The sequence below is a fragment of the Sinocyclocheilus anshuiensis genome, unplaced genomic scaffold, assembly GCF_001515605.1.
Source record: "Sinocyclocheilus anshuiensis isolate Anshui unplaced genomic scaffold, SAMN03320099.WGS_v1.1 scaffold366, whole genome shotgun sequence".
Classification (NCBI taxonomy): Eukaryota; Metazoa; Chordata; class Actinopteri; order Cypriniformes; family Cyprinidae; genus Sinocyclocheilus; species Sinocyclocheilus anshuiensis.
The window spans coordinates 929172-950349 of NW_015547673.1; the positions used below are offsets into that span (position 1 = coordinate 929172).

Consider the following 21178-nt stretch of genomic DNA (forward strand, 5'->3'; position numbering starts at 1 on the left):
CGTCCACGGTGAAAGCCGATCCGGCGATCCACAGCGCAAAGTTGATGTATTCCCTCAGCGACCAGCACGGATCAGCTCTAGGCATGACGAAGCGGATATCGTCCTCTTTTGGAAGCCCAAAGAAAGTAGTTTCGCTTTCACAACGAAACACACAGCGCCTTCACGACATGGCTGCAGCGTCAACAATACTACAGCGAGAATAAAAGTTACGCCTTCTTTCTTTGCGTGAACATTTGGGCGGCATTATGCAAATCTTCCCACATCGTGACGTAGACATGTGAGGGCGTGTTTAAACAAGGTGTTTTAGGAGGGCGTGGACAAGTCTTAACTTTTATAAAGAATATCTCTTTGGATTTAAGACTTTAGTCTTTGCAACTTTACAGATCTTCTTTATGCACCAAGAGCTTGTAACACTCCAAAGAGAAAGGAAAATTTGAAATCGCATCATATGACCCCTTTAAGGCTAGAAGGGACACAGCTGCGGCTACTGGGCATGCGCACATCAATATAGCGTAATTTTTGTAACATTGTATAACAATAATTACTATTTTTTAATTATTGTAAGGGGTAGGTTTAGGGTTGGGGTAGGTGTAGACGTTAATAAAACACAATCTAGTAGGCAGAAAATTAATTTCATTGTTTGTTTCCGGTCGGAGCTATAGGTGCATTCACGCCATATCGGAATTCCTGTAATTACGAGATTCCAAATTGTAAAAAGCGTTCACATCCTCGTAGAACTCGTAATTACAACTTGTGAACTGGGAGTTTTCTGAGAGTTACGACTTGTACCACGTGACCGTCGTACCACCTGACCACCGCAGGCTCTGTTTAGGCGTTATAGTGTTGCCATAGAAAAGCATAATTCTGAGTCCGAGGACGTGAACAGCTCCGAGTAGAACGTCACGTGCTGTCATCTCGAAATTACGGTAATTATGATATGGCGTGAACGCAGCATGTATCCCTTCTAGCCACAACCGTATCGAGAAAACATAACGGTCAACATGGATCACGTGTGCCACGTAAACCAATCACATTACAGCCAGTCAATCGCTGTTTGCGGATACCTTAGAAACGAGCAGTGCTGAAATTATATCCATCTCAAAATTATCCGACTTCTCTAGCAAAACACTTTGTAAACTCTATATATAGTTAATTCCAAAATGAATATTTTGAATGGAAAACACGTTGAAGATTAGCGGGCAATAAGCCGTTTCCTCACAAAATAGTTTATTCGGCGTAACTACTGAAGCATCTCCTCCTTGGACATGGTAAGCAAAAAAGCGAAACCACTGCTCAGAAAACGATACGGTAGATAGTGTTACTGCACAGGTTTGTTAGGTAAAACTGGTTTACAGAATAAAGATTGGCAGGTCCTCTTAGATCTGCAAACAGTCGTAAAATGTAACACGTGACTAGTATGCAGCGAACTGATAGAAAATGATCAGGAACATAGAAAGTTTATTGAGGATGGAAATGCAGGAAAATATGTTTTGATGTGTTCGGGTATCTTGCAGTTCGATGGAACATTGTTTTGTTGTGCTTGAAATGTTTTATAGACCTATGGTTATTATATTATACCTATATTGACATTGTATGAAATCATTGTTGATTTGGTGAATCGCTGTTCTTAATCGCTCCTCCCCAACCAAACCGGAGAAACACACCGTTTGTTTCTTTCACAGTTTATTCGAGACATGACTGACAGTTGTACGAAAACAGTAATAATAATAATAATAATACGTTTTTTTTTTTTCAAATATAAAAATGTATCTGGCATCTTTGTCAAAAATATACAGAATATACAAATACCTGAAAGTAAGTGCATGCTTTCTTCTTATGTAATGAAATATTATAATAAATTATGAAATAAAGCTTATAAATATATGTAACTATATATTATGTATGTGACCATGTCCATTATAATGAAGAATTATATATATGTTTATGTTCTCCCAAAAACAGCTGAGTCTCTGATTGCTCTCAGGAGCATCCTGTAAAGTTCCACTTCATCTTTTACAACCCTGGGCAGGAACAATCCCATCATGCATGCGTTGGCATATGGTAGACGGCATCCACGCTGCTCTGGCTGGTAGAAGTGAATGCTGGGCTTCTGGGAGAACCCAAGTGGTGGGACTTCATCCGCTCCAGTTATGAAAGCCAAAATTTCCTCAAAATGCAACTCGTTTTCTGGAGCTTTTGGTTTTTTATCTGTTGAGGGAAAATGACAAGCTTAAGTCCAAACGAACTGCCAATTACAAGCACAATTATTTACAATTCATTTCACAGTTCATTTACTAACTACCTCACCTTCAATCATCTTAAGCACCAGTTCCCAGTAGTGTATAGTCTCCTCCTCAGCCTCCCTCTTCTTGGTCCCTGATTTACTCCAGTGGATTTGGAACAGGTCTCTAAATGTGCTTCTGGAAAGGGGCTCATGCATGTTGGTAAAGATGGGTAGAAACTCAACCCAGTGAGTTCTTACCATATCCCAGAACTGTCCATAAGCATTCAGTCCCTTTGTGAACTGATGAATCATATTTGATGTTCTGTAAAAATAACACAGGTTGTTAAATGTCCATTCTTGTACTTAAGCAACACAACAGATTACTAAATAGGCCTATTAGCTCAACCAATGAGATCATCTAGAGGACAAGAACTAACTGTCAAATGATTGTTACTTTGATAAAAACATAGTAATTTTTATCATTGAAATAAGTGTTAATCAAATCAATAAGAAAAATTTCAGTTATATATATATACCTTAGATATATGTAGTGTCGAACTGCAAAGGAGTAAATCTTTGCTACATCTTGGACAGAAATGTCATGTCTGTATATTCCAAGAAAACCACATTCACAGATCCAGTCGCCCAGCTCTGTCTGCAGCCTCTGGAGGTCTGCCGTCGTTTTGCATGACGAAATCTAAAAGCAAGATAATGATTAGAGATCTTGCAGTTAAAGAAGGGTGAAGATGAATAGATTGATGAAGAAACGGATAGAAACATTTTGCAGTTTGTCCTGAATGTCAGCATCTGGTATTAGGTGCCAGTCAAAGTCTACTAGTTGACATTCCTGGGAGCACATCAGCTGGTACAGGCAGGGGTCAAGAGATTTGAGTCCTGGTCCGCCATGAGCCACAGACCACGCAATCAGCTTCCCCGCCAACTCATACTTGTGTTCCTCCAAGGCCATTTGGTCATAGGTGAAGAACAAGTGTCCAGGCTGCCCCTCAAAGATGCCCAGCGAGCTCTGCACCTCCATCATCAAGATTCTGAGGCAGGGGTAAAGGAGAAACAACACATGTCAAACCAAACTGTGACATATAGTGCATGTTTCATATTTGAGAACTGGTCGTTTACTGTACTTCTTGTAAAAGAATATGTATTCTTTGTAATAGGAATACCTGAAAAACTCTCTCCGTGGACCTCCACAGTCAAGTGCTTCCTCGCCAACAAATGTCACGAGAGGGATTTTGGTCCAAGGGAAATTAGAGTTGGAAACAGAATCTTTAGCACTCTGCAGCACCTTGTTACGAGAAACCAATATTGAAACATTCTCACTGCCACTGAGATGCATGTGCTGAAACTCTCTGAGCAAAGAGCCAAAGTCCATGTCCTCCTGTTGAAGAGATGTAAATAATGTCTTATGCTATCTTTCCAATCTTTCTGCAATGTCAATGCTGTACACCAGTTTAAGGTGTATGTAAATTTGTGTGTATTTCTTATATATATATATATATATATATAATAAGCATTAAAAAAATGTAAGAATATCATAATAAATATTATTACCATTGAAGAGTTTCGACTAGAATCTGAAAGAAAACTGCTGGTTGAAGTCAGACGGTGCCTCTGTTGTGCAGGAACAGGTGGAGGAGAACGTGGTGGTGAGAAATCATTTGCATACATGACTGATGATATTGTGTTCGTGGTCATCTGTGAAAAATTAATAGCACGGTTTAATTATTTGGTATTGTCAAGTAATTGTCAACTAGCAGGTTCAGGTGCAAAAAAGTGCCTTCAAAGAACAGCCGTGCTATAATTTCCTATAATGTAATTTCCTACTATACCTCATTTAGAATAATGTCTGTCTGAGGAACTATATAAAGTATGTTGTCAGCCAGCTCCTTTTTTATTTTCTTCAGAGTGTTTGAATGTAATCTGCAAAGTCGCCCACGTTTATCAGTCTTTGCAAAATGGAAACCAATCACACCCAGGTCGACCAAAGGATATCTGGAGCAAATGAAGAGATTCAGCTCTTGCCAAGTCCAGTTTAGATCTACCCCTCTTGACTCCTGAACAGGTATGCCTAGAAAGCAAACACAGAAAACATATAAGATTCTTAATCTTTCAAATTGGTGTTAATTGTAACATATAAGTTATGAGTACTATAGAGAACTGTCGTTGCTGGTGATGTATTTTAGCCTGAAAGGAGCCAGATAATGTACCTAAACCAGCTCTTGTGAGTTCTGAACTTTCTCTGGGGCTTGGGATGGTCGTCTGGTTGGCATACTGTACGAGGAAGAGACTCGGTTTCCAGTAAGATGATGTTTTCTGGACCTTTCTGGTTTCTAAGTATAATGGAATCAAGGTCAATGATAACACTACACTGGGTACTACAACTACAAAGATGAAAGTTATTTGATGGATGATTCATTTTTGATATTAGTGTCTTAAGAAAACATTCTCACCTGTTTTATGGTTATTGCTATGCTCTTCCTCTGATGTTTGTCGCTCAACCGCTCTCACTAGCCAGTTGATGCCAGACGTACTGTCTACAGGACAAACTGGGCATGATGTTCGACTGCCCCTCCTTGATCCTACAGCACATTCAACATTTTTACAAAAGATTCTATGCATTTAAACATATTCAAGTAGCAGTTCTGACAACTGAACACTTACTCAGAAGGCGGACGGCTCTTGTGCTCCCGTACAGATCAATGAAAACCCACAGCGGATTATTCAGGTTAAGTCCTTCTGCTTTGAGGTAATATTTCTCCCCTCCTATCTCTTGCACAATAACCATGCCTGCATAGTTTATCCAGAACTGAAGCTCTACACCGCACCGAGACAAGTCCTCAGGCACTGGCACAACACAGTATGCTCGTGTGTCACTGAGGTCTGGTAATGAGGCAGGTGGTAAATTGTTTCTTTGTGGGCAGATGTTGGTGAACCCCACACGAAGAGCTCCATCCCACAATGAGGTGCGGTCCTCAATACGTATACACAGCTTTTCATCCACTTTTACAGTGCGGCTGAGAAACACCAAACCGTTCATAAAGGACGAAGTGTCTCTGGACGCGAGTTGTCCTCCTTGGCTGAGGGTCACATATTGGCCTGTCAGGTCCTTATTAAAAGTCATCGGACCCAGACATCGACTGCCACACATGCGATCGTGCTCTAAAATGATACAAATGAATATTACAGTGAGTCTGACAAACCAATGAACCTACAGTATGTGAGGCACTTTTATGTTCATTTGACCAGTTATACTCACTCATTGTTAGTTTGCCTCATGAAATGGTCCTGATGTTCAAGATGGTAAAAGCAACTAAAACCGATTTGTGACTCCCGGTTTTACCGTCCAAGTAGTTCTGAGTAGCCTACCGCTGAGCACAAAAACCTGTTTGACTAGTTGCACTGGTCGAATGAAGTTACGAGAAGAAAAAGGGGACGAGCTTATATGCAGGTGGAGCAGAGTGAGGGAAATTACTGGCTGACTGATGTTTCTGGATTTTCCATACAACGAATTGCATTACAAGTTTTTTTTTAAATTGCATGGTAAGCCAATCCTGATTCAAACGCTGTATGTCTTTGTGTTTCTTTTTCTAAGAAATGAGCTACCTGCGAAATTAGGTGGAGTATGAGAATCTCATAAAAACGTGCTGAGATCATCACATCACATTTTACTCTCAAATTATATATATATAGTGCTGCTTGAACGTTTGTGAACCCTTTAGAATTTTCTATATTTCTGCATAAATATGACCCAAAACATAATTAGATTTTCACACAAATCCTGAAAGTGGACAAAGAGAATCCAATCAAACAAAGGAGACAAAAATATATACTGTGTCATTTATTTATTGAGAAAAATTATCCGGTGATAAATATCTGTGAGTGGCAAAAGTATGTGAATCTTTGCTTTCAGTATCTGGTCTGATCCACTTTTGCAGCAATAACTGCAGCTAAACTTTTCTTGTAACTGCAGATCAGTCCTGCACAACGGCTTGTAGGAATTCTAGCCCCTTCCTCAGTACAGAACCACTTCAACTCTGTGATGTTGGTGGGTTTCCTCCTATGAACTGCTTGCTTCAGATCCTTCCACAACATTTCATTTGGATTCAGGTCCGGACTTTGACTCAGTCATTCCAAAACATTTACTTTGTTCTTCTTTAACCATTCTTTGGTAGAACGACTTGTGTGCTTGGGGTCGTTGTCTTGCTGCATGACCCACTTTCTCTTGAGACTCAGTTCTCGGACAGATGTCCTGACATTTTCCTTCAGAATTTGCTGGTATAATTCAGAATTCATTGTTCCATCAATGACAATGAAAGTCGTCCTGGCCCAGATGCAGCAAAACAGGCCCAAACCACGATACTACCACCACCATGTTTCACAGATGAGATAAAGTTCTTATGCTGGAATGCAGTTTTCTTTCTCCAAACATAACGCTTCTCATTTAAACCAGAATGTTCTGTTTTGGTCTCATTCATCCACTAAACATTTCTCCAGTATTCCTCTGGCTTGTCCACATGATCTTTAGCAAACTGCAAATGGGCACCAGTGTTCTTTTTGTAGAGCAGTGGCTTTCTTCTTGCGTCTCTGCCATGCACACCATGGTTGTTCAGTGTTCTCCTGATGATGCAGTCATGAACATTAGCATCAGCCAATGTGAGAAAGGCCTTCAGTTGCTTAGAAGTTACCCTGGGTTCCTATGAAACCTCGCTGACTATTACAAGTCTTGCTTTTAGAGTGTTCTTTGTTGGTGGACCACTCCTGGGGAGGGTAACAGTGTTCTTGAATTTCCTCCATTTGTACACAATCTGCCTGACTGTGGATTGGTCCAAACTCTTTAGAGATGGCTTTGAAACCTTTTCTAGCCTGATGAGCACCAACAACTCTTTTTCTGAGGTCCTCAGAGATCTCATTTCTTTGTGCCATGATACAGTTCCACAAACATGACCAAATTTTGATAGATCCCTGTTCTCTAAATAAAACAGGGCACACACTGACACCTGATAGTCATCTCACTGATTGAAAACACCTCTGAACAGATGGAATCTTTATTAACAGCTAATCCTAGAGATTCACATACTTTTGCCGCTCACAGATATGTAATATTGGATCATTTTCCTGAATAAATAAATGACAAAGTATATATTTTCATCTCATTTGTTTGATTGGGTTGTCTTTGTCAACTTTAAGGACTTCCATGAAAATCTGATGATTTTTTGGGTTATATTTATGCAGAAATTTAGACAATTCTAAAGGGTTCACAACCTTTCAAGCAGCACTGTATATATATATATATATATATAACTAAATAAATGTATATTTATTCATTGTCTAAATCTTCAATTTAAATCCAGATGTTAAATGTAATTTGTATATTTACATCTCAAACATATATCTTAAATACAAAACTTTTTATACTTTTTCTTCAGTTTATTTTTTTAAAACTGAAATTGGATTTAAATGCAAACAAAGCAAAATTTATGACGGTTTAAAATTAAAATTACATTCCTAGTATTTTATCCTCGTGTGGAAAATTATACCACCAGATCTTCAAATGGGACTCAATTAAAAGTTCCTGGGGTACATTCACAGCATGGAAAATCAGCTTTCTCCTGTTATGCTCCATGATTGTGGAATGCATTTCAAGCCATCATTCCCTTGGAAATAATTCCTTCTTTCCATATTTTTAAAAATGTATTACTGACCCAAGTAATTGTTTTAATTAATCTGTGGATTTATGCTTGTTGTTTTGTATTGGCAGTTTATAATGTGTTTTGTGTCTGTGTGTTTTTGTGAAACTTTGTCATGTCCATCTTGGCCAGGACTCCCTGGAAAAAGAGATTGCTTAATCTCAATGGGACCTTCCTGGAAAAATATAGGATAAATAAATAAAATAAAAAAGTAAATATAAATGTTCCCTTTACACTTGTAAATACTCCCTTTATACTTGTAAATATGCTATTTTAAAGCTCAATAAGAAGCTGGAATGTAATGCAGAAGTCATGTGGACTGACTTTAAACAGGCTGCATGTACTGTATGCCCAAACAACTCAGATTAATCTCTAGTTCATCTGTGTACTTTTCTGTGAAATGTAAACAGACATGCATATTAGCATAATCTCCACCCTTCAGAGATAACATGCATATCTGCTTCTGACTGGAAAGCACATTGTTTCTAGTTGAATGTTCAGAAAAGAATACCACAAATCGTAACCTCAGGCATGATTAAATGTATGGCTATAACACAACACTATAACCTGCATAGTCATTTACTGATAAATGCATGCACTTCTTACAGCCGTAAAACCTTATTTAATTGCATGAATTATTAAAACAATATGATGTTGGTTATATCAGTGTTATATTATTTGTGTAATATTGTTTGGGACACAGTTTAAACTTTCAAATAATTAACAAAGGTGTAAAGGGGTTACATTCTTTGAAAAATGTACTTTACTGACCGTTTTTGCTATTTACTGTAATGCTTCAAGATATATGCTTGAGAACAACAAAGACAGTCAGCTTTTGATTAACCAGTAAGATCATTTTTGTTTCGCCGATCGGTGTCTGGAAAAGAGGCAAACAAGTTTCTAAATCGAGCTACAATTATAGACAGCTTACAGAAAGAATAACTTTGCAATACTGATGAGACAAGGCATGTGGTGAATAGTGCCATGACTGGTTTTTAGGAAAACAAACATCTCAAACATTGTATTATCCTTATGATGTTTGAGGGTTTCAAGCAAGAAAATGGATCTAATGCCGAGATAATAGATCTGCCATCAAAATGGTATGCTGGGACAATGCCTATTCATTTTATTGTAGAATATTGTAGAATTTCCATTTTACTGCAATACTTTTCTCTGAAATTATAACAAAGCTAGAAAGAGCAGGTTGTCATTTCAAAAACTCCTGAGATCCAGAGCCCATCCCCGTTTTCTTTTCCATACAGACAGATATGTGGCAAGAATACTGTCATAATGAAAGCAAAAGTAGAGTCCAGATGATCTTACATGATATCTCAAAAAAATTTGACTTGTTTTCTTTCAACATCTGTTTAGTTTTTCGACCTTTTAGACAATAATATTCATGAATCAAGCACTTAACACAATAATAAAAACTGTCAAAAAATATGAAAAAAAAGACCTATAGCAAATAAAAACTCAAATCAAATAAAAAAAATGAAATCTTAAATTGATAAGAAACAAATTGATGTTCTGTAGCATAGGTTCTGTAGAATGTTTTTGTTATCACATCATCTCTTCTTTCATCTGCGAAACAATGCAATGTATCAACAGGACTGATGAAACATGCGGAAACTGATGAAGTAAACAATGATAAAACATGCCTGACATGAGGGAGATCTACCTGCTGTCAACAACACAGCAAATCAGTTCAGCTATTCTTACCTATTTTTGTATTTTAACATTCAGTATACATGGAATACCCAAAATATACAACCCGAGCAGACTGCAATACAGTAAGCTTCTGACTTTTCATTTCTAGCTTGACGAATGAACAGGATGTCACATTATCAGTCACAATTTTAATATCTTTTTGTTTTGCACTCATTTATTGTTCAGTCAATCATTAAAGGGGTCATATGCTGCGATTTCAAGTTTTCCTTTCTCTTTGGAGTGTTACAAGCTTTGAACTGATGGTAAAACTAACAACATTTTTAACTCTTGATATTTACTTTGAAAGCTTGAAGCTCGCGATTATGGTAAGGGGCGTAACATTTCCGACGCGTGCTTGTGGTGTTCGACCAATCACAGTGCACTGGGTCAGCTGGCCAATCAGAGCAGACTGCGCTTGTCAAAAGAGGGGGCTTTGTTGAAAATGACGTGTTTGAGAGAGGCGGGGCATAGAGGACCTACAATAATGTACAGTATTTGAAAAATAATGTGTTTTTTTAACATTAAAGCATGTCAACATATTCTGTTACACCAAATACACAAAATAATTATCTTTAAAATAGCATCATATGACCCCTTTAAGACACTTTTACACAAAACTGCAATAAAAATGTAAAATAATCTGGCACCACTAGCTGAAATAAATGCCATGTGTTAAGAATGTTGCATAATGCAGTTTTTACAGAAAGCTTTATCACTGCATATGTGCAGTATGCAGTCGTCAAGTGTCAGCTTACACGGACACTGACCGCAGAAATCTGCAGAAAACAGATTTACACAGAAATTGAATTCTTGCCTTGCCTTCTACGCATCCACCAAAGGATGTCAAAAAGTGTATAATTATCATCTACTTTTAACACATTTATTTCATCACTTTCTGCAGAATAATGGTAATGTTCACACACAATCTGTGCAAATCCAGGTTCTGCTGGAACTTTACTTCTGTCATTCATTTGAAATTTGCCTTATGAAGAAGTTGCAACAGCTTTCTACAAACATTTGACAGTGTGTGTGTGTGTGTGTGAGGCAGCAAAAAAAATCCAGAACTTTCCAAAACTATAAATACCCACAGAAAGCCCAGATGAATAGATAGTGGTTAGATGAAGACGCACACTGATCAGAAGAAACAAGATACTGTCACCTGTTAACAAAAATGTAATTGTTTGAACTAAATGTCCCTTTCTCCTAAGTTAATGTAATACTACATACTATTATAATATAAAGCCTCAAAGTGAACAGAGAGGCTGGTTTCATTTGATTCGATTACATCTCTTTCTACTAAATGGCTTAATACAAAGCCATGTTCAAGTTTAGACAAGTTCAGGAGCTTGATTTGCCTGCTGATGACAGACTGGCAGTTGTTTTTAAGCATTGACAACCCTATGTTAGATTCATTTTTGTATATGGCATCTGCCAGTGATGAAACAGTACAGCAAGACATGAAATAAAAGCACATACTGGCATTAGGACACATTACTTTACAACTGTAATGGTTTATTTTTTACACACTTTCATTACTCATGCTTGGTCCTCTTGTCTTGCACTGAATAAGGGATTGTCAACAGGTCTGTAATAGGGAGATTGTTGATCTCTGCCATCATGACTATCATCTGTCGCCCTCTACAGAGGAAATCAGGTTAAAGCAGGCCAAACAATAAAACACAACTAGGGAATTTTGTAATTTAATGCTAGTTTCCTTTATGAAACCTAAAAGTCAGCTAGAAGAGGTTTCCCATTTTTTATGGAATTTCAATGCATTATAGCATTGTTTCCCCAACTTGGGTTTGTGAGGGAACTGCAAGGGGTTCGTGAGCTGATGAAAAGCTAATAATTAATAAAATCCTAAAAATGTAACATTAAAATAAAAAACAAAATACAAATAAAAACCAAACACTTACTAAAACATATTACAGATTTGATTTGTTTTCCTGCATGTGACTATTTTTCAAGTCACCATTAACCAACATCAGAGAACAATGAACATGTGAATGTTGTTAAATTGTTATTAATAATTAATGCATCACAGCATCACAATGCATCACAAAAACCATCAAAAATGGTGAACACACTGTTTTTTTAGGCACGATTATTTTTATTAAACCTAACAAATCTAATCTTTCTTTTTTTGCTATATTTTAATTTTGCTATATAAACCTGTTTATACCTCAGAAAAAGATTTCAACTTTTCTTTTCACAATAAAGGTCATACATTTCAATATGGCCTTCAAGTCATGTCTTTGTTATTATTATTATTATTATTATTATTATGGAAAAAAAATTCTAATGCATAAATATTTTTTATACCTCATAGAAAAAAGAACTATCTGCCCTACACCACTGGTGAATGCTTGTGTCAAAGAAATGTAAGTATTTATGCATGAACCCAGACATAATCGATAGCACTGAACAAACTGTAATTGTAAAACCCTTCTTGTGCTGGTCAGAATATCAAACAGTCTAAGACCAGAGAGTCAAGGGCAATGTCTAAGGTCAGATACAATAACTTTTGCTCTCAGAAAATGCATTTTCATTTCTGTCGATCCTTTACACGTATTACATGACATATTACATCCTACTGTCATTACATTATCTAATAAATTGCCAAACAACCACCTCTAATGAAATTAAATTAAACATTTGACCGTTTTCCAGACCTATGTTGGCTATTTGTTGACAATTTTGAGGAATTATGTAAGAGAAAGGGAGATATTGCACTTGTTCTTCTGGTATTAGTAAATGGCAAAGAAAAACAAAATCTGTCAGACATAGTCACCAAAGCTGATCTTCCAAAATGCTACAATCATAATGAAGGAAAAGAAAATGTGACTACATTCCCAGTGACCATGCAAAATGACAAAAATCTCATCTCCCTGTGCTGTGCTTGCTAGCTGCTCCTCCACAGCCACGACAGACGCCCCATTAAAAAGCAACTTATTCTCACCCAGATTTTTTAAAAAACTATTAATCTGTTGACAACCAATCAAACGCTGTCCTGCTGCGAACAGACCAATGAGGAAACCAGGCACATTGAGCGCTCAACCAATCAAGGCAGGCCATTCTAATTCTGTCCATCATTATGAAGAAAGTGCCACAGCGGTCTAAGGTACATTTTATTTATGACCTGCAACCAGAGAGCCAGTGGTGGGGCATTTGTCTGGGAAAGTGAGAGTGGCGCTTGGTGTTCACTTTTGGGATCCAGCATCCATTATGGACTAGTTAAAGAGTTGAGAAGAGGAAATAAAAACACAGATTCTTACCTGATCTTTGAGACATTTCGGGGGTGATGTGAGGGCCAAATTGAGCCCTGGAAATACTCCAGATTATCAAACAGAAAGTTGTCAGGTTAGGGTGAACTCGGACTAGAACTGGACTAGACCCTTCGGAGTACTTGATGTCAGGACTTTGGTAAGAAATCGGTCTTGAGTCATCATCATCATCGTCTTTTGAAGCAGAAGAAGTGCACACTGGTGTCCATGGAGTCCAATATTTCAGCGTCCTTCCTCTTCAACAACAGCTTGAATCAGTTCCCCTCAGACATCAAGGCCCCGGTGTGCCAGTACTCCATTCCCAACTCCTTCTACAAGCTCAGCCCCGCCAACATCAACTCTCAGTTCCAGGCCGGCACTCCGCATGGCATCAGTGACATCCTGAGTCGATCCATGATGGGCGGCCCGGGAACCCCTGCGCTACTGTCTGGGTACCCCTCCATGGGTGGCTTCGGGACAGCCGTGCCCAGTCCAGGGGTGTATTATAACCGGGATTACGCCCCATCGGGACTGAGCAGTTTCTCTAAACCTGGAGTCGAATGTTCGGGTATGAAGGGTAAAGGCAGCAGCTGCTGGGTGGACGGAGGGTACGAGTGGAGAGGAGCCAGACAGCAGTGTCCCAACAGTAAGTCTGTGCAATATGTGCGTTTGATTTGGAGCATTACCAACACATTGACATTCACCATACTAATTTAGTACATTTATGTACAATCAGTAAGAATATCAAACTGAAGAAAAACCATTACGTTTTCCAATTAGATTGTATTTAAGGACTTGACTTGATAAAATCAGATTGAATATCAGTCCAATCAGTGTGATATTATTAGTGTACATAAAATTGACTGCTGTAAAGATAAATGAAAGTCTACTGTTTTTCAGTAAACAATATACAATGTAATAATTTAATGAAAAAAAATAATTCATTATTTTAAGCTTTCAGTGGAAATGTTAAAAGATTTAACAAATCAGTGTGATATTATTATATAAAATTGGCTGTTTATGGTTTAAATTAATAGTTTAACTGTTTAATGAAAAAAATATCCTTTTAAACAGTTCGTTATTTTAAGCTTTAGTGGAAATGCTAAAAAATTAATGATATTAAAATAGTCTTTAAATATATTCGAATAATTTTATGTATAAAATATAATAAATATTCAGAACGTACTAAAATTAAACATTTGACATTTTCCATACACATTTGATAACTATGAAAAGTAAAACTTTGAATTATTCTAGATAATCCCTTATGTTTCTTTAATTTGTATTTAATGATAAGAAAGTTTCATATGATTCTTTTTTTCATCTAGTTTCAGCTGTAAAAGCTGACACATTTTAAAGAAAATGTTTCTAACATAAAATGTCAATGTCAATGTAAATTTAATTATTTACTTATTTATTTGTTTCCATTTGACCAGTTTATGCTTCATCCATTTTAAAAATTGGTTCATGGAGTCACAACTCACGAGGTTATAAACAAAGCATAGAAACTGAGATGAAACGTGTCAGCAGATGCACACAGGAGATGATACACAGTCTTGTTTTCTCTGTAGATGGCGGGCATCACACTGAGACTGTGGGGAAAAAGAAGCACACCAGACCCACGTTCAGTGGGCACCAGATCTTCGCTCTGGAGAAAACCTTCGAGCAGACCAAGTACCTGGCAGGACCAGAGAGAGCCAGACTGGCATACTCACTAGGCATGACTGAGTCACAAGTTAAAGTAAGATAACATACTAGTAATATACAGTTCTGCATTTGAGCACTATTCAATATAAAACATACCAGGGTAACTTATTAATTGGTGCAGCCTAACTTTGCTAAAGTAGTTGGAAAGCTAAACATACGTAGGTTCTGTCTACATTACTGACATTCAAACACTTTTATGATGAGAAGGTATTTATTTTGATGATCTGTAATGAGTTGTCACAGCACCTGCGTGTTTGTGATTCCTCTCAGGTGTGGTTCCAGAACCGGCGCACGAAGTGGCGGAAGAAGAGCGCGACGGAGCCCAGCTCCACGCAGGCCTCGCGGGGAGAGAGCGGCGGAGACGGCTCGGAAAACGAGGTGGAGGACGAGGAGTACAACAAACCGCTGGACCCCGACACAGACGATGAGAAGATCCGACAGCTGCTGCTCAAACACCGCAGAGCTTTCTCAGTCCTGCGCCTGGGACCGCATCACATCTGAGGCGAACTCACGCTCGTTCAGACCATACACGCTACATAAATAGACAAGAGGCCTCGAATTATACAGATACACAGTAATATATAGGCTGACCGTTCTCGGTAACACTTTCTATTAAGTCTATTGAACGTTTCCACAATTTTTGCCAAGGAAAAAGATACAGAAAAGCTGTCAAAATTGAACCTGCCACTAAAAAGCCCAATAGGTGTTTTACTACCACTAACTACTAAACAGTACAAATTTAAACTGTAAAAAAATATGAACTACAAAACAATTTATGAAATGGCAAAATAAAATGTAAAAGGTAGCATACTACAAAATGTTTTGGGCAGTGGATATTAATACATTTATGCAATTAATAAATTCTAAGCTATAAATGTATTGTGACAAATTGCCCCATAAGAAAAAAAAGAGAAACACATTCTAGAGATTATGCTCATTGTAATACTTTTTAATAATAAACTATTGATTGTAATTCATTTGGAAAAGTATTTTAAAAAATAACACTTTTATTGATTGTGTGTTACAGTATATTCTCTAAATATATAACTATGAATAAACCTTTATAATTTATTATAGTGAAACTGGTGACACTTATTTACAATAATTAACAGTAGATTGTATTACAAGGCATTGTGAATCAATTTTAAGGGATTAAGAAAACATTTATGTTGCATTATTTAAAGGCTTCATAGAAAGTGTTACCCATTTGTCTTCGAATTTAATATTGTTCAAACTTATTTAGAGGTAAAATGCATTATAAATGCTCATAAAAGTTAATGCAAGAAGATACATAAATTAATAGTGAACAAACTGCATTCTCAATCTCTCTTTATGTCATTTTATTTGTCACTGTAGATGTACGTTCCTTCTTTTCTTCTAAAGTTTTCTATTATTATGATTATTTCTATTTGATTATGGAATGATGTGTGTTTGTTAGTGTCTGTTAGCCTTATAATGGCACAATCCGTCCAGCAATATCAGAGTTCACAGACAGGCATGTCTTGTTTAGCAAATGAAGTCAGTTGTCGTCACCATGTCAGCTGTCGTTTACAAGCATCTCATGTTGTGCGAGTGAAGTTGAACTAACCTGAAGCTCTCTCAGTCCATAAATCAAGTAGGGGTTGAGAATCAGATCGGGTTTAGTAATAAAACAGCATGTTTTCAATTCTGCCATTATATGCACTGCAAAGAGATACTATTATTTATTGATTTTTAACAACTCTTGAATACAGGGTAGATATTCCCCGGAATAATTAAATAAATTCAAATACAGTCAAATGTTAACATCTAAAAGGCATATAATCTAATGTATATGTAAACGAATTATGTTGAAAATGCACAATAAAATCACTGTTTTGAATGTTGAGTTTGTCCTGTTATGTTGAAAATCTCTTTTTAACAACATACAATTATGTTTTATAAAAACAAATTATAATAATTAAGAGGTAAAAACATAAATGAAATGAAGGATATTTTGTTATCTTTTAAGTTAATGTCTACAATGCTTAACCTGCAAGAAATAAATAAAAATAAATTTTTAAAATATATTAAAATAGAAAGTTATTTTCAATTTTAATAATATTTCACAATATTACTGTTTTACTGTATTATTGATTAAATAAATGCAGCTTTAGTGAGCATTAGATTTCTTTCAAAAACATTTTTAAAATCTTATCGAACCCAAACCTTAAATATTGTTCTTATATTTAATGAAATTTTACAGTAATAAATAAAGCCACAACTCACATTTTTGTCTTTATCACAATTAATAGGAAGCTACATTTCAAGTTAATGCTTAACCTGTTGAAAAGGCTGTTTGAACGGTCAATGAATGTTAAACCATACTCTGATAATTCTACAGCAAATCAGCAGGCGCTCCATATGAAGTGGTCTTTGTCAGTTTGATGAATCTCTTTTAACTAATGGCTCCTTTGAGATCAGATGTCTACAGGCAGACATTACTCAGATCTCGGATCCTTTCATCTAAATCAGAGAGCAGATGGTGGGAGGCTGTGAGTGTGTGTGTTTGTTCTTAACTACACACACCTCAATTAAATGGACTCATAATGATAATGACTTTGGATTGATCAATTAATGCGAGTCGATGTGAAACAATCGACCAAACAGTCATCAATGGATCTTCTCAGTGATGCTAATTTTAACACCTGTTGCAACGTTTAAAATATCAGATAAAAATCTTCCTTCAAAAACATTTTTAAAAAATCTTACCGACCCCAAACTTGTTGAACAGTAGTGTATGTTTTCATGCATTTATTAAAATATGAATAAATAAAATCAGAACTCAAATTGCTTTTATGGTCTATATATCACAATTAAAATACATAACTTCAATATTTTAGTTTGAATAGATGTTACTATTTGTTTACCCAATTTAAATATTCATTTAACACACTATTAATGTAGCTGTTAGGCTAACAAACACCACAACTTCTCAGTTGATGAATATATACATTTTATTAGGAAATGAGACATAATATATTTAAGAAAAACATTCATAGGTGCTGCAGAAGGTATAGTACAGTAAGAGGGTCTTTCTTTAGACCGTTTCAGGCCAGTCCAACATTCAGCAGCACATGAGGTACAGCTAGAGTAAATGCACTGCAACTATCTTACTGCATTTTACATCCGTTACAACAGATCTACCAAACACAAGGTTTGTCAGAAGTCACAAAATGGAACAAAACAACAAAAAAAACTGAGGAAATAAATGAATATTTGGCACAGTATCAAGTATTGTGTGTCAATCACTTAAGAGAGTCAAGAGTCTTTTTTTTCTACTTCTGAAATTTTTAGGTATGAATATTACGGTTTATGTAAGATGTATGCTTGTGTTTAAACCTATGAACAACCTATAATTTCAAATGGCAAATGTTATGATCTTATCGACAAGTTTCCCTTGGCCCAGCAGTCACTATTTATCTTAAACTTCCCACCACTATCCATTTTCTGGATAGACACTATTTAATAATATAGAATATACTTTTCAACAGTTCTCGGCAGATCCCATTACAACGCCTCAAACAAGTCTAATTGTTTTTAATAAAAAAAGAAAAGAAGAAAGAGAGATACAGAAAGTAGAAATAACTTAAAAAGAAGGTTAACATAAAATAAGCAATGTGTCTAATTTCACAATTGCTACAAAAAAAAAAAAACCTTGTACTGTGATCTACAAATGCTCACATCACTGCAAAGTAAAATAGTTCCCCAAAACGAGTGCAAACATGAATGGCTACATACACGTTTAACTTAGCATGCTAATAACTGCACATAAATCTCAAAAGACTGTAGTGTTTTGTGTTTATCTGTAAAATCTCAAATGCTAAATGACATCAATGCCGTTCCAAGAGCGACTCTGTGGCCTCCTATTGAACCACGGTTTGAAGCGATGCCCTCGAGAACAGTAAATTATGTTGACCATGCCATGAATCAACTACAACAAGTCCATTATTGACAGGTGGGCCGTACGATTTAACCCTCGTGCGTAAATTATGCATGGGGGTGTTCAGATTATATCGACTGAATCAATACATTCATGTTGGGTGAGAAATCACGGCCCTGTCATATCTGGATATAACTGCTTGCAGAGATTGTTTGTAAATTGTTTGATTTGGATTTGAAATGAGGAACATGTTGCCGAGTACATTTAAAGGGATATTATACTATAAAAGTGTGTCAGCTTCTGATTATTTAGGGACAGTTCACCAGAAAATGAAAATTCTGTCATTCTCATCATCAAGTTGTTGCAAATCTGTATGAATTTCTTTCGGCAAAAGAAGATATTTTGAAGAATGAAACAGTTGACGGTAGCCATTGACTTCCTTAGTATGGAAAAATACAATGGAAGTCAATGGCTACCGTCAACTGTTTGTTTACCATCATTGTTCAAAATATCTTCTTTTGTGTTCAACACGGTAAAGAAACTCATACAGGTGAGATTTTTGGGTGAACTATCCTTTTTTCTGAGCATCTGTGACTCTAAACATCTCCTCAGCAATTTAAATGAACAAACAAGGTGATCCAATAACAGTTAAGAAGCGCTACGTATTTACATTTTAAAGTAATTTCATAAAGCATTGAATAAAGCAATTTACAAACCAGCATATTACCACACAAAATATGAAAACTGGTCATTATGACTAGCTTTAAACGGATTTAACGCTGGACCAACACCACTGAGATACTATACAGAGCTGTTAAACTTTATTAAACAATACCAGATACCCAAGATTCGACGCAATTAAAAACAACAAACACGCCACGCTCCACACTAGCATTCGCATTGCTCTAGTGCTCTAATTAAAAGTCTGGGGGACTTCCAGGCCAGGGCACTCTGGGTGGGATTTCCATAATTCACACGTGCTAATGGCTTTATAACTCGTCCCTTGCTGTCCTGTACATATTCTATCGATCCGAGAGTCTGACTAACAACCCCGCAGAGATAATGACTGAAGCTGACGGCCGTTAAGTGCTGAGGCCAGTGTAAATGCAAAAACATGCACTTATGAATCTATACTCACACATGCAGGAAGTATAAGAACTGAAAAGCAACTAGCTGAACAGTGTTTTACCAGAACGATCCCTACACCATATGAAACGCATCTGATGAACTGCAATGCAAAGCAATTCCAGATTCCAGATTGAAATAGAAACCAATGCATGTGTGACGCAGCAGCCTGCGTTTGGATATGATGTGCTACTTTTTTTGCATACTTGTACTTGTATTCACATCCTTACAATGAGTACTGTAAAAGCAAACGAATGAAGTTGTAATTTTAAAGCTTTGCCATTGTAATCTGCGTAAGTTTACATACTCTATGCAAAGTGTTAACCTAAAAGTGAGGAGTTGAGAGCTTTGAGAAGTGCCTTTGTGTTCTTTCTCGATTGTGTCCTATTTTTCTTTTTTCAGGTATTTCTGAAGTCACACTGAACATACTTGAAGTCTTTGTTAAATGTATATTGTGAAACCAGAGAACACAGCTTTCAGAAATAAACAGTTCCTGTGTTTTGTGCCCACTTGAGTTTGGCAGGAGGTTTCGGGGGTCCTGTGCAGTGGGTGTTGTAGGGGTCTGTGCATGTCTCGGTGTGTGTGTGTACTTGTTGTAGAGCCCTGGCATGATCGGCAGAGATGTCCACAGAATAACCGCTAGATACACGTCAACAACACAGGAAGCCCTGATAAAGAGAGAAAAAAGTGTTTATAATCTAAACAAAAACATTATGAAAACATTAGACTAGCACATGATAACTTCTTGACTCATTTGTTTGGTTTATGGGTATTTGACATGAAATACTTTTAAAAGGCCACCAAAATGAATTACTGAAGGAAAAGGGTAATTAAAAATCATTAAAAATGGTAAAATTCACTATCTTAATAAAATTAGTTTATTCCACTAAATGAATAAGATCATTAGGAATTAGGAGTGTAGGAAAAGTGTAAATATAAGGAAAGAAATTGGGTTTATGAATTGGTTTATCTATATCCATCCATCCATCCACACACACACACACACACACACACACACACACACACACACACACACACACACACACACACACACACAAGTGTTCATAAATTGTTCTCAAATTTTGATCTCCACTGTATGTAGCAAGCTATGTAGCTAGTTAACAAGTAACCTAGCTAGCCTCCACTAGCACTACCTAGCTAACTACATCTGATGTTGTCGCTTTAAAAGATAAAACACAATAATGATAAGATTATTTACCTTTAACAACCTCACAACTCATTGTAGATATTCCTCAAAAGGTTTATAGTTCTGTCTTGACAACTCTCTGAGAGTTTAGCATGATAATATACAGTACATGGCAATGTTAATGTTTTTGGTCTTGGCAGAATTGATCTGCTACGCTGCTGCTGCGGCAGAGCAAGTACCGAGACTTGCTACTGCCAATACATCCACAACATGCTGCTGTAAGCATGTAAGAAATACTGCTGCTGCACATATAACACGTATGAATAACCCCATATAGCATACATGAATCACCATGTAGCAGATCTATACAGGTGGAGCTGGGGAAGGTGTAGGGTTTCTGCA

General features: G+C 36.8%; 3 protein-coding genes across 3 annotated transcripts in view; 1 reads left to right on the forward strand and 2 right to left on the reverse strand.

The window, feature by feature from the left end:
* Positions 1–1768: 1768 nt before the first annotated feature.
* On the reverse strand, positions 1769–5609 carry LOC107702830 (uncharacterized). Its single transcript, XM_016505248.1, has 11 exons — positions 5496–5609; positions 4901–5398; positions 4690–4818; positions 4447–4569; positions 4069–4307; positions 3791–3934; positions 3403–3617; positions 3003–3270; positions 2761–2921; positions 2308–2546; positions 1769–2208 (listed from the first exon to the last, which is right to left on the reverse strand). Exons 1-11 carry the CDS (start codon positions 5497–5499, stop codon positions 1943–1945), a joined length of 2286 nt encoding a protein of 761 aa, XP_016360734.1. The 5' UTR covers positions 5500–5609; the 3' UTR covers positions 1769–1942.
* Positions 5610–13124: 7515 nt separating this feature from the next.
* On the forward strand, positions 13125–15104 carry LOC107702846 (homeobox protein Nkx-6.3-like). Its single transcript, XM_016505268.1, has 3 exons — positions 13125–13542; positions 14468–14637; positions 14874–15104. Exons 1-3 carry the CDS (start codon positions 13125–13127, stop codon positions 15102–15104), a joined length of 819 nt encoding a protein of 272 aa, XP_016360754.1.
* A 3928-nt stretch (positions 15105–19032) lies between these two features.
* LOC107702838 (type I inositol 1,4,5-trisphosphate 5-phosphatase-like) overlaps positions 19033–21178 on the reverse strand; it is a 27756-nt gene continuing 25610 nt past the window's right edge. Inside the window, exon 16 of the mRNA XM_016505259.1 lies at positions 19033–20297. The gene's annotated coding sequence lies outside the window, so the exon portion shown is untranslated. The remainder of the gene's footprint in view (positions 20298–21178) is intronic.

What these genes read in the sequence shown, in the direction of transcription:
- LOC107702830 (XM_016505248.1), bottom strand. An exon ending in CTAGTCGAAACTCTTCAATG is followed by an intron (nt 3,618 to 3,790) that starts GTAATAATATTT and finishes TCTCTTCAACAG; the next exon opens with GAGGACATGGACTTTGGCTC. An exon ending in CCACGGAGAGAGTTTTTCAG is followed by an intron (nt 3,271 to 3,402) that starts GTATTCCTATTA and finishes CCCCTGCCTCAG; the next exon opens with AATCTTGATGATGGAGGTGC.
- LOC107702846 (XM_016505268.1), top strand. Translation starts at nt 13,125, where the DNA reads ATGGAGTCCAATATTTCAGCGTCCTTCCTCTTCAACAACAGCTTGAAT. An exon ending in CAGACAGCAGTGTCCCAACA is followed by an intron (nt 13,543 to 14,467) that starts GTAAGTCTGTGC and finishes TTTTCTCTGTAG; the next exon opens with ATGGCGGGCATCACACTGAG. An exon ending in TGACTGAGTCACAAGTTAAA is followed by an intron (nt 14,638 to 14,873) that starts GTAAGATAACAT and finishes GATTCCTCTCAG; the next exon opens with GTGTGGTTCCAGAACCGGCG.